The sequence below is a fragment of the Charadrius vociferus genome, unplaced genomic scaffold, assembly GCF_000708025.1.
Source record: "Charadrius vociferus isolate BGI_N301 unplaced genomic scaffold, ASM70802v2 scaffold760, whole genome shotgun sequence".
Classification (NCBI taxonomy): Eukaryota; Metazoa; Chordata; class Aves; order Charadriiformes; family Charadriidae; genus Charadrius; species Charadrius vociferus.
Genome location: NW_009647322.1, coordinates 26,525 through 42,176, shown reverse-complemented (window position 1 = coordinate 42,176; position 15,652 = coordinate 26,525). Strand labels below are relative to the sequence as shown.

The 15,652-nt window shown below is 42.2% G+C and overlaps 1 protein-coding gene across 1 annotated transcript in view; it reads right to left on the bottom strand.

Moving 5' to 3' along the window:
- Window positions 1–13,841, bottom strand: part of SFRP4 (secreted frizzled-related protein 4) — a 24,910-nt gene extending 11,069 nt beyond the window's left edge. Inside the window, exon 1 of the mRNA XM_009880076.1 lies at window positions 13,685–13,841. Within this exon, the coding sequence (XP_009878378.1) occupies window positions 13,685–13,841 (157 nt within the window). The remainder of the gene's footprint in view (window positions 1–13,684) is intronic.
- Window positions 13,842–15,652: the final 1,811 nt, after the last annotated feature.

The window sequence follows — 15,652 nt, the reverse complement described above, 5'->3', positions numbered from 1 at the left end:
TGGGGGGGGTGTCTCCCTCGGCCTCCCCCTCCCCGCCATGCGGGGCGACACCTCCCCCGGGGTGTCGTGTATATATATGTGTATATACATGTATATACAGCATGCGGGGTGTGTGTATATATATGTGTATATACATGTATATGCCAGTATATATGTGTGTATGTGTGTATATGTGTGTATATATGTGTATATATACACATATATATGCCTATATATGCATGTATATATACATCTATGTGTATATATACATATATAGGTATATGTGTCTGTATATACATATACACATACGCATATATACACGTATATATTGTGTATCTATACACATATGTATACACACACATATACATGTATATATATGTATACATGTACACACCTATGTATACATGCACACATATATGTACATGTATACATATATACACATATATATGCATGTGTATATATGTGCAGACATTTACACATATATATGTATATGTGTGCATGTGTGTATATATATGCATATATATGTGTGTGTATATATGGATGTTTATACACACACACATATATAAAGAGATTTGTGATCAACAAGCGTCAGCTTTTTACCTCCGGAGATCCCCCTCTCTCCCGACTGTCCTGTTTTTTAAATGGAGTGGGACGCGAGCCCAAAAAATGCAGCCCAAAATCCAAGGTGTAGTGGGTATAAGGAGGTACAAAGTGATGAGATTGTGCCCATGGGCAGGAATAACGGGGTGGCGGTGGCGCGTGTTTCTCGCCCAGTAATTTGTTAACAAGTTTGAGGCACGTTTTACAAGTTCCCCGCTCGTTTTCGGTTCCTGCGAGCGCTAAGTCAGCGCAGGGTGTCAGGATGTATCCGTTACCTGTGGTACAGTGTCCTCCTTCGCATTGCACAGTCTGCCCAGCCCCGCAGGACCTCCCTGTTCTTCATTTGTACAGTGTGTGTCTGTTAAGCCCCGGACTAACCCAACAAAATCCCTGTGTCATTGTGCCTTTCTTGATCTGCTGAAAAATAAGCTTAGAAAAATGCTGACTGGAGAAGGGCCTGTTTTTTTTCTCCTCAACCTGCCGAGCTCAGGCCCCGACAGGCTGGGTGGGAGAAATGATCGGCCCAGAGAGACCTTCCTGAGTGAGATGCTTTTGGGTACCGAGCATCAGTAACTCTCAAACACCCTGTCAAGACGTACCTGACAGTCTGAGGGTCTCCAGTTCACCTGTACCTCCGCCTCTCCCACCTAAAAATTGTTCAAATATTACTGCATCAGTCCAGGGGATGTATAAGTCACGGTGAAGACCAGCCCATAAATGCTGTATCATCCAAACTAAGTGGTCTCTGCTATTGAAAGATCAATATTCCTTCTTGCTCCTGGCTTTCTTTCCTGACAATGATCAATTTCTTTAGCAACATCACATCGTCATTGTTTCAATCTTTCCAAAGTGTATGCTCTTCCTCAGTCCTTTCTCTGACAGTCCCAAAAACACTCTTGAAAACTGGTTTATGAGTTTCATTTTCAAGCTTAGCCTTCCCTCATTGTGAGCTTTTTTATTACTGTTTTCACATAGGAGCCATATGAGGAACATTAAAGGAAACGTATGGTTAGTTGTTTGTTGGTGGCCTGCTGATGTATAACATAGAGTCTGACACTGGCTGTGCTCATACTCTCCTTCTTCTAGAAGTCCTAGTTGACCTTCATGTTTGACAAGCACAAAACCGCGCTACAAAGTCTGATGCAAGCCTTTTCTAGCTTTTAAGTTGTACTGAGCTCATTTCTTGGAGCTTATGTTTATTTGATTTGAAAATTTGATTTTAAGATTGAATAATTATTCCACATTTTCCACTCTGGGCCAGATTTTGGCTTCTGCCGAGATCTTGCTCGTTACAAATTTTCAATAAATATTTGCTTTGGACCCGGGTTTCGTCTGGGGTGATAGTGCTAGAAAGAGTTAGAGCGCAGACAGGTGCACTTGAGGCATCTCTCTGTTGTTTTTTCCTGTATTAGTTTCTTCGTCGTAGACAATCTCCGACCTCAGGGATCCCTACCTTTTCCGGGCTGACCGTGTTTTCTACCATCCAAAACTGGAGGGTGGTTTCATGATGTGCGCAGCTCGAGTCTGCTGAGGGCGGGACCCGGCTTCAAATTGAAGTCAACGGAAAGACTCCCATTGATTTCAATGTGCGTTGGACCGGCTCGGGAGTTGCGATCGCAACTTCATTTCGCTGTGGACACAGTGAGTCATAAACTGAAGCCTTCAGAAGTTAGAGGCGAGGGGATTTGCCCTGCCTTTTGAAAAATAACCTCTCCCCCACTCCTCTTTGACGTTGGCAAGAAAAAGGTAATTATGCTGAGGCAGCGTCTACAAAAGCAACAAGGAGAATAGCACTGTCCTGGTCTCTAAGGAAATTTCAGTCCAAATTCTCAGGAACGGACCCATTTTGCTCCTATCAGATGTAACTTACATGCAGCAATCAGGCTTGGCCAACAACCAAATTTTTACACAAAGCGTTTTCTGAAGCTTGCGAATGTGGACCTTAATCAGACACAGCCTGGTTTAAGTTAGTTGCCTGAGGTTAATCAGGGACACAAAGGTCTGCCTGTGTGGAATGGTTTGTAGGCTCATAACCGCAGGAAAACCTGAAACTTTCAGTTTTTATTGTGTATATATGTTTCAAATTCATGTAATTTGCTATGTGGCATTTTCATACCTACGCCAACCCAGTATTTTAAGTGAAGTCCTGAAAAGTAACAGTAAGTTGAATATCCCATCGCTGCTTCGTTAGCATCACTTCTCTGCTCGCCGAGCGTGGCGAGAGCACCCGAGATGCAGCGACTGTGTTGGTGAGGGCTGCCCGCTCCGCGTCGGCAGCATCGTCACCTGCCGCCTGAGCACACACCTCCCTCGCTCTCCGACCGGTTTGTTAAAGCAGTCGTCGATGCTTGTTTCAGCCAGCTTCCTGGGTGTGTGTTTCTCTGGGTCACAACTCTTGACTGCCTGCACTCTGGCTTAGAGTGTGAAAACCACCGGGGGTGGTCCTAGGCTGAGCTTTTTAGAGGAGAACTTGTTCCAGGTGGAGTCATTACTAAACTTTCCTCTTGGCTTCTTTTGCAGCCCCAGCCTTAGCTGCACTCTGCATCTTACGTTTTCTCCAGTGTGCCTTGCCCCGCTGCTTCTTTCCCCTTCAGGATCAAAATTTGGGGGATAGACAAGGAGGGCAGGGACAGGCTTCTCTCAGCCCATAATAGGAGAAGAGAAAAGAAAACAAACGGAGGTTTTTATTGAGTAGATTGTGCCATTTCCCATTTGGAAGATGTCATGCCAGTAGGGTTGTTATATGATGCGAAAGGAAAGCGTTTGAAACGGTTCCCTAGAGCTCTTGAGGCAGAGGTGTGTCATGTTACCTGTTAAACACAGGACGTGTTTTTTAATCCTTTATTGCCCACAACATTGCCGTTACTTCCTCTTATGGTCTCTGTGTATTAATCCTTCTTTGCTCTTGTTCAGCCCTCTGTTGGCCACCGTCTTGGGACACTTCACAAAATAGGTACCAGTCATCAGCACGGTTTTGCTGTTGGGGCAAAAAGTGTTGCATTTGAAGGTAACATCTTACCAGTTCAGATTTGAATATGACATCACTGCAAACCGGTGAGAAATCCTGGCGCTGGAGAGGTCTAAACTAAAAAATCCAATCGACTACGTTGTGGCCAGAACTTCACGTGCCCTTCATCACCTTTTGTTTTCTTGGAGAAACAGGGCAAGAAGTGTACTGCCTGGCACCGCTGAAGCCACTCAACAGGCATTAGTGGTCAGTTACGAAGGAAGAAAAGCACGAAGTGGGAGCAGAGCAGAAATGACGCAGGTGGTGTTTGAGTGCCGGGGTGTTACACATCACATGCTGTATTCGCAGAGTTTCACCCTTATCCTGCATACTGTTTTTCATAGAGTGATTTTCAGGGGCGGCCCAGTAACAGTTTGTCGTATGAGAAATGCGATGGTGGGGAGAAAAAGATTTCCACGTGGTCAGGAAAGTCAGTAGGAGGAAGAAAATTCATTTCTCTCTTCTCTGAGTGTAACGTAACAGTAACCTCCATGGGCCACTCTGCAGCGTGCAGCACATTGGGGTGCGTGTGTATTTGAGAGTGCTGTGCTTATTGTCTTTAACAACCATAACTGCAGAGCAGAAAAACAACCTGGAGGTGTCATATCAGCGTTTATTTAAAAACAGAACTGCGTGTTGGTCATTTCTTTGGTTTCAGTTGTATTTGCGAAAGACGGGCACAGTTATGGGCAGGATTAACTCCTTCACTTGGCAACGAAACCCGCGAGTACAATAGAGGAGCAACAAAGCTGTGTTTAGAGAAATACGTCTGTTATTCTGGCAGGCTGTTTGCGTGCGTGTGTCAATCCCTGTCCTTGACTGGAGAGAAGCAGCGTATGGTCAGGTGCAAATATAACAGCATTCATCTGGGGAAGAGGTGATGACGTTTCAAAATAAACAGAGTGTGGGCACGCGTGTCTGACTTATCTCAACTACTTCTTAGTTGTTTTAGGATGTGTGATTGTAAAGGAAAAAACAGCAGTGTCTGACCTATTAAAATCATATAATCCATCCGTTCTGTGGTCGTTATGGTGACTCAACAGGCTAAGTATTGAGCTACCCTGAGCGACTGCAAATTTGTTTCCCAGACTTGGTTTTGGGAGTGGTTTCTGCAGCTTAACGTTTAGGGGAATGAACGATGATCATGGGTAAAATTTTCAGAATTGGCCAAGTTACTCGGGAACCCAAGCCCCGTTTTTTAAGATTATGTAGAGTGTGCAGACTTCTGAGACCCTTAATTTGCAGTGAAACAAAAAATTGAATTTTCAGCAGTTTCTCTAAATCCAACGCGAGTTCTTGGGATCTAAAATGCTTCATAAGCTGCTCTGCATATAAGTCACTTCCGAGAGTAAGAACTGAGGGAAAGGTACTCAAACCTCCTGCATTTACTTTCCTCCCATAGGTGTTGAAGTCTTGTAGGTGTCTGCTGGTGGTAACGACTGTGAGTTTGGGAAGCTGCTGTGATGGATGCAGGCTGGCAGTCGGATGCTAGGCAGTAGCCTGAAGCGTGCAGCAGTTGTTCTAGTGAGAGCTGTGTACCGTTGGGGTATGGAGGATGGGCTGTACAAGCCTCAACTTTTGCATTTCCATCATAGCGACCCAATTTAGGAGTCGGTTTACTCAGTCCCTGAGTGATGCTCCCTGCCAAGGTGGCCGGTTCCTTGGAGAAGAGCACTCCTCAAGGATGGAGCCGTGGTCCATGAGGACTGCGTGGAAGAGCATCTCGTCTCGCCCGGACTGTTCATTCCCTTTGTTTCTGCCTATGAAAGGCAACAGCCATTTTCCTCTCCAAGTTCTTGGTCTTGTTGGAGGTCGGCCATGCTATAGAGTTCAGGGAGGCAGCGAAGCTAATTGCTGTCATTGTTACAGGTGAGCTGGGTGGGAAGAGATGAAAACACTGCTCGGGGGGAGGCGGTTGAAAGTCTTCAGCCTTGGAGCTGCAGCACTAGCAAGCAGGTGGACTCTATCAGAGGGAGCCAGCAACTGCTGGCTTAGCAATGCTTTTGCTGTCTTGTGTTCTGTGCTTTTGATAACCTCCTTGGACAGCAGCATCTTTGTCAGAGTTGTGGGGGAAAAGAAAAAGAAAATAAAAAAAAAGGTAACTTGAGTATGAATAAAGCAGATCCATTGGTTTGAGATGCTCTATTCTGTTTAGTGTAGTGTTCTCCAAACCCTTGTTTATGCTAAGTAGTCTGGAGCTGTTTCATACACTACCGAAACACGGCACCCACCCAAACTGCAAAAAATAAACTGGCTTTTAAGTTTGGAAGAGCAGGATCCACAAAACCCTTTAAAACAGGAGAGAAAAATGTGGATAAGCAGCGTCCGGTGACCCCAAATTGATAATTTGCAGGAGTGCTGGTTGGTGTGCTTAGAAACCGCTGATGGACACTCAATGGGGTCATTGCTATCACATCAGTTATAGATGTTGACTGGATGTTCCTAAAAAAAGATAGAAGTTCTCATCAAGAAGTTTGGGGTTTTTTTTTCTAAAAAACATTGTTAAATGATAGCCCCTGCCACCATATTGCTGTTGATACTAGTGGATATTGGCTTAAGCCTTTTATCCGTCTGAATGCTTTAAAGTTAGGGGAATACTTCCTGTTATCATTTCTTCCTTGTCTATTTGAACTCTTTCAAATAACGTGTGTTTGCATTGAAAGTTATGGCTTGTTTCGTACTATTGTACATTAAAGTAAAAAGATATAATATGCCTCCATTTCTGTAACTCAGACCAGAGGACCAGTGTTTTCACAAGATAAATCACTGTCATTTTTATTCAGTTTTTTTTTTTTTAACTCTTTTTTTGGTTTTGGTAGAGACTTAGAGTGGAGGTGAATAGAGAGAGACATTCAAGTTCATAATTTGTTGTGTTCTCACAGACAGCACGCAGGCAGTTGATGGTGACGTGACTGCACAGCTAAATAAACACCATGAAAGAAATCTTTATATTCACGATCTGAATTTGGGCTCCATTCAGCTTGAGGCCTGATGTAATTCAGATGGCACAACTGGCAACATCACACCTATTCTCACAGGACCAAATACCATTTGTCTGAAAAAGTATCTCCTCTGAAGGATAAACCATAATCTTCTAATTTAGGGCTGATCTTACACTGCTGTGAGCTGAGGAAAAACCTGACCGTACATTGCTTTCAGAGAAATCTGAGGGATAAGAGCATCCAAAAGACACTTTGTAATATGTTGTAATATGTTTAAGTTAAGGATCCAGGTCTCCTTAATGTAAAAGAGCCAGTAATTTAAAACCATTTTAGGTATTTGAGAGAGCATTTAACTGAAGTGCTTCCAGAAATTAGTCCGTTCGTGTGATTAGTATACGCGCTATAACTCTCTAGGATCTTTGCTATTTGTAGGCTCTCCGTATCTTCCCATCCCAGTTGGGTTCACTGCAATTACAGTGCATGACACGATGGGGGGTGGTTTAGGGCACAGTCTTGTCCCAGTGATGTGCATCCATCATTTTGGCTGTAGCTGTACCTGGGCTGAAGGGGGTGCGGGGGGTGTGTGTGTGTGCTGGGTTCCCTTCATTGCAGGGTGAGGGGACACACGCCGGTATTGTCCCAGCAACTGGGGAGCAGCTGTGGCCTGTTCCCAGGAGCAGGATTTAAGAGGTACAGCTGCATCCTGGAATTCGGAGAGAGCTAAGACCAGGGGACATACTGAACTGTTCAGTCCCACTGTTTTATCTTCCATATGTAGTTGAACTGTATTTTCCTCGATATGTCAGAAAGAGAAGGGGTTTGGATTTGGCAGCTGCATATGTTACAGTTGAGAGCGTACTGAAAAGCTGAAGAGTTTGGGTTAACAAGCAAAAGATTTTTTCATTACTTTTTACTTACTTTTGTAACTTGGGGCTGCAAACTTGGTGAAGGGGATGAGAATTTTGCCTTTGGCACAGGGATCTCATCCCAGGACTTAGCGTTAGATGCACATTTGTAACATATGTGGGAGGTATATGCAAGAAAGACATTTCTCCATTTCCAAGTCAAACTGGGCCTCCATTCCTGAGGTTGGTCCACACTGCCAAAACTGAAATCATCATTCAGCCTTTAGCCTTATTGATGACAGCAATGGTATAACTGTGGTGGACAGCTTTCAATATTGTGTCATCTGAGTGGAATTGGAAGATGTGGTGATAAAACCTGTGCCTCTGAATCCGGTCCACACCCTGCCTCTGCCAGCACTTCCAAGGATGAATTTTGGTAGGCGATTACCAGTTAGAGGAGAGGAAGTGTTCAGGGAAGGAGGCAGGATGTTTTAATTACAAGAACAGAATACTTTTTTGTTGTTGTTTTTAGCCTTCCCTGCGTTTCATTTTGCAGTCCATTTGTTCACTAGTGTACTTAATTTTCATGCTATTGCTGTTCATTGGTTAATATCGCTATTGATTTGTTCATGTGCCAAGAGAATTTCTGTATAAATTTATTATTTTGTAGTTCAGGGGATGCTTTTCTTGTGCTTTTTCCTGTTAGAGGTCATCCTGCTCTGAAAGTTTTCTTCTCCAGCTAGAGAACTGATTTGGTTTATGTATCAACAGGCTTGTCCATTTATTAACTGCATGGGACAGGTTTTCAACTGGATGACATTTTCATAAACAAGCGAAGTCAGTGAAACGGTTGTAATTTATGCCTTTATCTGTATTCCAGGTCATTAGCTGATGGCCGATTGAAAGGTAGGGTTCAAATATCCTTCCACCCGCTTTATTTTGCTGTGAGCTGATGGCTAAACTTCACACGATAAGATGCTTCAATTCAGGAAAGGACAGTGGCATAGCAAATAACACCGAGTTATTCGGAAGAAGCATAAATACACTGATCTGTCACATAATGTGGGAGAAGGTTAAGTTTAAAGGAGCTTTGGGAAAGAAGAATGGTTGCCACAGTGGCTAGGTGTTGTGAAGAGGTAAGAGTAAGAACAAGAGGAATGTAAATAAATGTGTAAAATTAGAAACTGATGCAGTCTTAGAATGGATTGTTGACAATTCAGGGATGAACATGGTAGAAAATAGGGCAGAGTTTTCTTTTCAAGCCAGGATTTAGGCATCAGATCTGTGCAATGACTGGAGGAAAGAGTCTTTTCCCATGCCCATCACGCTAGGGCTGCTGTCTGGAGAAAGAGATTTGTGGCCATCCCTCCAGTGACTTTTGGGCTGTGGATCGGTGTAGCTGCAGCAGCAGCAACCCAACTCCTGACCCTCATGTTGACCAACTTCATCCCTATCTTCAGACGACCTTCAGCTTGGTCTTCCCTGTAGACCTGCAAGGAATTGCATGCTTAACAACTTGCCGAGTTCTCTCTCTCTCTCAAAGTATTTTTACCTGTTGCTCTTCTTAACTCAAAGGGGAAACTATTTTCTCCTCCAAAGTGTTTTTAAGGCATGGTATGGTGTCTGGTGTGCTGAGGAGGGGGTGATGTCTGGGTGGAACAGGGCCACCTTGTGCAATGTTTTGGCTCTTCTAGAATAAGGAGCATTATGCCCAGCATGGCATTGCATAACCTGAAGGTCCCACTGGCCAGTGAAACTTCTCCTCATCTCTGCCAAGCAGACCTGTTTCTTTCAGCTGTTTTTGTTTACTGCCTCGCTTTTATGGCCTTGGGGGAGATACATGTATGTTGACAAGAGATCTTAGATTCCACAGGGAAACTCTGTGTCCTCCCGAGGCTCCGGAGGACGGCGTTCTGCCTATATCATGGTCACTCTCTGATACCTGCGAGTCACAGGTCAAGGCCAGGATTTTCTTCCAAGAGTTTGTTCCCATGCGTGAAAGTACAGAAGCCTCAACATGTGAGACAGTCCTTGTTTTCAGGAGTGTATTAATTTCCGGAATCGGTACCTTTTATACTTTCATACCCAGGAGTAAATTAGGGGTTTCCAACAGCAGCATCACTGTCCTTGTCCAAAACCTAATTTATGACAGGTGGTAGTAAGAATGAAAGAATCACTTGTTTTCATCTGAACTTTTACTTTTTTTTTGTCTTCTATAAATATAGATCCTTGACGAACATTTATTTGAGAATCAGCATAATCATTCTTTTGAAGGTTATGTGCACACATTCGGCTTTATGTCCCACTTCATTATTAAAAGATGTTTCCCTTGTACCACAAAAAGTGATGAAGGTAAGAGTAGTTTTTGCAATTCTTGCTTTTGCTCTGAGAATTTTATTAGCAACATTACTTCAGTCAGTAGGGCTGTTCCTATAAGTTAGCAATGACCATATTTTTGCTTTTTCAGATTTTGTCTTCAGATTTTCATGATTTACACAATTTCTGGCATCAGAACGTGAATTTGGCAGGCACTTTCTTCTTGTACAGTGCTCACACTGTAGTAGTTACAATTTTTCAGTCTTTGGCTACTAAGATTTCATATGTCTTGGGAGCTGCTTAGCTATTCATTCCATGAAAGCCTATTTTATCCCTTTCATTCCTTATGAAATTTACCCTTTCATTCTGGCATCATCCCGACTGTATTTTGTGGGCCAAGTCCAGCGCAGAGGGAACTTCCATCCAACCTTCTGCCTTTCCCTGCTGAATAGCTCCTTGTTGCTTTAGTAATTGTCTGGCACTTGGATCCCCCCCTCTGTTGCTGCCCCTGTGTCCGTGTCGGAGGAGCAGAAGGGACTGGATGCATAGGTTGGGAATTACCTCAATCAGTCACCCCAGTGGATGAGGGTCAGTGGTATGCACTGCTGTATTGGAAGAGTAATGGAAAAGTCACCAGTAGTAGGTGCGGACGCCACACTACGTGTATATAGCTTATTTCTTTTGCATATAAAACAACTCAGGGTTGAGTGATCTTAGGACATTACTAACCTCTTGTCTGACAAACAAAAAAAAAAAAAAAAGATTTTGGCAGTTAGGAAGATTTGGATTATCAGATATCATTGATAGATGATACCAAATTATTCTAAACCTGGAGCTCTGTCTGCATTTTTTTTGTAAATGAAAAAGAAACATGTTTCACAGCTTAATAGAAATACATGTAGAACTGGATAACTGTCTGATTCAACCCAAATGTCCCCAAAGAGCCATCTAAAAGCTACAGGTATAAAAGCACATAAGGTTTCCAGAATTCTGAAAGAGGAGTAAAAATCTCGATTGCGTCCTTCTTTTGAATCTTACAAGGCTGAAACTGTTTTGCTCTAGCTCCTCCCTAAATTACAAACAAAAGCAATCTCTTTGCAATTGAAATCATCTTTTAATATGAAATATCCAAGAAGTGGCTTATCCTTAAGTTCATTAAACTCATTTGCCCTTCTGAAATGGAAGGTAATATTGCATACTTGCTGGATATCTTATTTTCTACATGTATTATTTATCCTGAGGATAGTTCATAATGAAATGCGATACTGTGACTGATAGCAAAACAATGCAGAAGACCAAAATTGCTGTATGTATTGCAACATCCCATATCAAGATTGCTTATGATGAATCTTGTTTCTTTGTTCTGTTTGAAAAATAACATTGTGATAACGCCCTGCATATTTACCTTTTGGTCAGTTGAATAGTTCACAAGTAATTCGTTCCAAAAATGGCTTCACTGACCCTGTTGATTGACTTCTTGTGCAGTAATGTGTTCTTCAGAATCTGCTCCTTTATAGCTATTGCCAAATATTATTTCATATTTTTGACTGTATGTTCAAAACACAACTGTCAACTGCTTTACTGGAGTTAGCAGTAAACCAAGAAAAGTTTTATGACATCTGTAACTAATATCCCAGGTTGTCTATTGAGAACAAACTGTTTTCTAATAGTTTTGGGTTTTTTTAACAACTAACTTACTTTTTCTTAAGGATTTAATGGGGTGAGAAAAAAAGCCCCCCAAACAACCTCCACCACTTGCCAGCAGGATAAAGAACAAAACCTTTGCCTTTGCTCTGTTCTGTTCTTACGCTGATCTTGGGACCCGTTGCAGAAAAAAAAAAAATGGTATAAGATAACGATGAAGACAACCACTTGCCAGACTTCTCTGATGTTGCCCGTCTGTTTCTCTGTCAGTTCTGGTATTTTCACACGTAGCAAGCCTTATCTGCTGTCCTCCTGTCAGCTCTTTGTGGGAATTCATGGCGAGGTTGCTGGTTTATCTGAAAATCAGACAGCTCAGTAGATAAGAGGGCTCCTAAAAATGTGGTGTGCTTGGCGTTTGCCATTTATTTTGGTGAAACCCTTCACAGGAAAGCTGGTGAGAGACCTGTATAGCATTTAGCTGCTGAACAGCTGGGAATTTCTCCTTAAGTAGTCTGTCTGCATGGAAACCTGCTGTTTGTAGGGTTACCTGTTGTTTCAGAAATTAATGTTTCTGAGGGGGAATGGCCAGATTTTCCCCAAAGTTTTCCAAGGGCAGTTTTGTGCATGGCTGTGCTAAAGGCTTTTAAACATTCATATGGGGCACAGAGTCGATGCAGTGAACGCAGCAAAGAAAGGTCTCGTTTTTCATTCTTTCAGTATCTCCTAATACCATTTGCAACTGCGGTTTTATCATATTCAGATACTTTTCTTGCCAGGAAACTTATGATTCTGCCATACTTTTAGGCAGCCAGCACTGGAAAGTTTACTCATGCTATGCAGTTATGGTAATTCTCAGAGGATGTTTATTATTTGGAAAGCAGAGTTCCATACAGGATGAGGAATTCTTACTACAATTAGTTCCCAAATTAATGTATCACTGTTTAATTAGATCCAGATTTGTTGGCCTACATCTTCTGTACAAGAAATAGATTTCTTTTTTCTTATCTGTGGTGGCATCTGGGGACTTGGACACCTCCTTGTATCACTTTAAATACCTGTGAACAAAACCAGACATGGATTTGCAAAGTCAGACTAGTTTGTTACCCTCCCTGTCCCAGAGGAGAATGAAAGGGACAAATTTGGATAATGTGCTTGATAAAGTGTGAAAGTGTGGCGTCTCCTGTACTTTTCTATAGAGGGGAAAAAGAATTGGGGAGAGTAAAAGGAGGTAAGGGTGTGAGAGTAGAGACACGCTTTGCATTTTGTTTATCCCCCTGTTATTGAAGAGTGAAAATGTAAGGGACCGTCTAACTGCCTCAACATAGCAGAAGATGAAAGAATTGCTGTTTTTTTAACTGATCTTCTGGGCTGCCCGTCTCTGTAACCAAATGTAAGCTTGTAGATATTGGTTCTCAATACATTTATATGTACTCTTTGTTTATTGACATAGTTATCTTAATTTTTGGTTAGTTACATGCCCTTTAAGACTTAAAGGCAGGTTAAAGACTTTAAGGCAGGTTATTTTAAGTTCCTAAATCCTTAATGTAAGTAATCTAGTCTTCAGGGTGCCCAATCTGTCACATCGGGTGTGCTAATATCATCAGGCCAGGTCGAAGGGAGGTACAGGCTGGCACGGGGGCACGAGCTGCTGTTTGAGGCACTGCCAAATGTGGGTACAGCAACTGCTTAGTTGGAGCCTGGTAAAGGGGTCCATGGCAGGTCAAGTGGAATCTCCTCTCTTAGTGTGTTTTGGAAGTCTAGCACACGTCTAAAACACAGTTTGGTTCTCTGGATTTCCTTCCTCTGAAAGAATGGAAAAATTCACTTACAAAGCTTGTGTTCTGTCTCTGCAGGGTATGTATTGTAACTGAGATGCTTATATACTGTAGCGATAGTAACTATAAACATTGTTCAATGTGTTCAATGTCCTTTGGTTTATTTTTTTTAACCATGGAAGTGTTCTTTAAATATCCAGTATTCTCCTCCATGTTGGCCTAATGAATTATCTGCTGTTTGCAATTGCTAATTTGTGATCAGTCTGGTCTTCATAATTCACACACCCCACCCTACCCACCGCCAAATACTGAATGCAGTTTAAGGCTGTAAAAATCCATGGATCATTTTTGTACGTTTGAAAATGTCACTTAAAATACTGTGAAAGGAGGGAGAACATCTTACCATTAGAATATGCGTGTGAGGTTTGCTAGGAAATTAGTATAGTGTATGAACAAGCATCGAGTATGAAGACAAAAATCTGCTTAAATCATGAGCCCAATTTGTTTGTACTGAAGCAGCATACGTCGAAGTTAAGCTTTGTGAGAGCTGCTCATAGCAGCCTCCGGCTACTACACCTTCAAGATACGCCTGCTGGGGCAGGCGGTGGCAGCACGGGGCTTCTTTGTTGGTGCAGAAAGCCTCTTCCATCTTCTCTTCAGCAGCAAACCCACTGATCATGATGGAGGGTGGCCAGCTCTGCTGGGACGGGCTGACCCGTGCCGCTGGGGACATTGTTGGGAAGGGGACCCGCAGGAGCACATCAGTGCGTCTCTGACCAGAAAGCCTCCTGCCCAAAGTCTAGCAGCGCTGGGAAGCAGTTTGCTGGAGGATGTGGACCATATTGTCATGACCAGCGTGTTATAAAGTAGCCTTTGCTAATGCTTTGAGGATACAGTGGATTTCCAGGGAGAGAAAAGTGATGTGTCATAAAGATCTCCTCTTAGGGCTTGCTGAAGGCTTTGGGCATACTTCCATCCAGATACTTTTTTTGTAAGAAGAGGTGAGCAGCAACCAAATCACCGTCCTGGCCAGAGAGAGTTTCCTCTACAGTTTTTGCTCCTTACTAGCTCCCTCCCTCAGAAATCGCTTTCCTGTTCCCTGAATGAGTCCAACTACAGGGTTAATGCAATGCAGAGAACCTGGGAGGCCCAAGTACCCCAAGAGATTCAGCAGACCAAAAAACAAAGGGATAAATGAAAATGCTGCAAAGATTTGTCATAAGCAAATTCATTTCTCTGAGTTTCCACACTCTCAGAGCTGTAGGATTTTTGTCAAGTTAGCTGTAGCAAATGACTACATTAGAAAGGCCCCAAAGAGGGTTTTTTATGACAAAAAGATGTTTCAAGTAATTTAAGTGTTTGTAATTAAGGACAGAAAGATATTAATTACTTTGCCTAAAAACAAAGTCCGAAACACTATAAAAATAGAACAAGAAATATCACGAAAGCTAGGATATTCAAAGTCAGCTTAAGCTTGTGGAAATACCTTTTGGGGAGTAGAGACTGCATAAAACATGTTATATTTGCTTTCCACCATCTCCTCACTTTGCCCGTTTGAGATAAGTTGATAGTTGTGTTAGGTTTTAAACATTTTCCATCTTCTTTTTTTCCTTCTAAATGGAATGACTAATAAACACCTGATCTAACATCTGTAGAAATCGGTGAAACTTTTTTGGCTGCTTTCACCGGGCTTTGGGTCAGGTTAATGCATAATTCTGAAAAAAAGGAGTTATGGAGCCAGATTTATCTCTAATTACATAGCTGGTAGGTGGAAATAGTAAACAGTGGCAGCTACACGAGGATCTGCTGTTACGATGTGGAATTGACAGCCAGGGGAAACATGAGAGACAGGAGGGAAAATCTGGTGGGCAAAAAAGTGATTTCTGCTGATACACTTCTCTGGGGAGAGAATTCAGGAGTTTCTTACGCACTCTTTGAATAGCAAAAAGGTGTCTAGTAATGTTGGGCACCTCAGTTTTGCAATGGTTACACTGACACATTGTGTTTTAGAAAATACTGAATACTGTCCCTCTGAAAATTGGCCCTTTTCAAGTATCTTCATGTTGAATAGCCAAAGTAGGAAGCTGTTAAAAATCACTGGTCAGTTTTGAAAATCTTGCCCATTAAATATATAAAATAATGCAATTAGAAACAGTAAAAAAACTACAATATGCAAATATGAGACACCGTGTAAATTTTAATTATAAAGTCATTTGCACTTTAAAAGAGTTATTTTCATAGTTGTTATGGTTATAGGAATGGTAAAGGAAAATAATTTTTGGCATGTACAGAAGTTCTGAATTCAAATTAATTAAGAAAAGCTCAAAGAAAACTGTGGCTCCCTGACAGTGTAAGTATGACACTGGGCTCTGTGTCAGGAAAACACCCCAAAATTAGGTAGGCATACCTGTTTGCTAAATACTTCAGTTTGTATTTGTGTCAGATGCTAAATGGTAAAGCTATTTCTGTCATGTTTTAAGCAGCACGGGTAGTCTAAACATGTTCAATAAGTCTAGTGACCTTTTCCTGAGTAATGGAAAACTT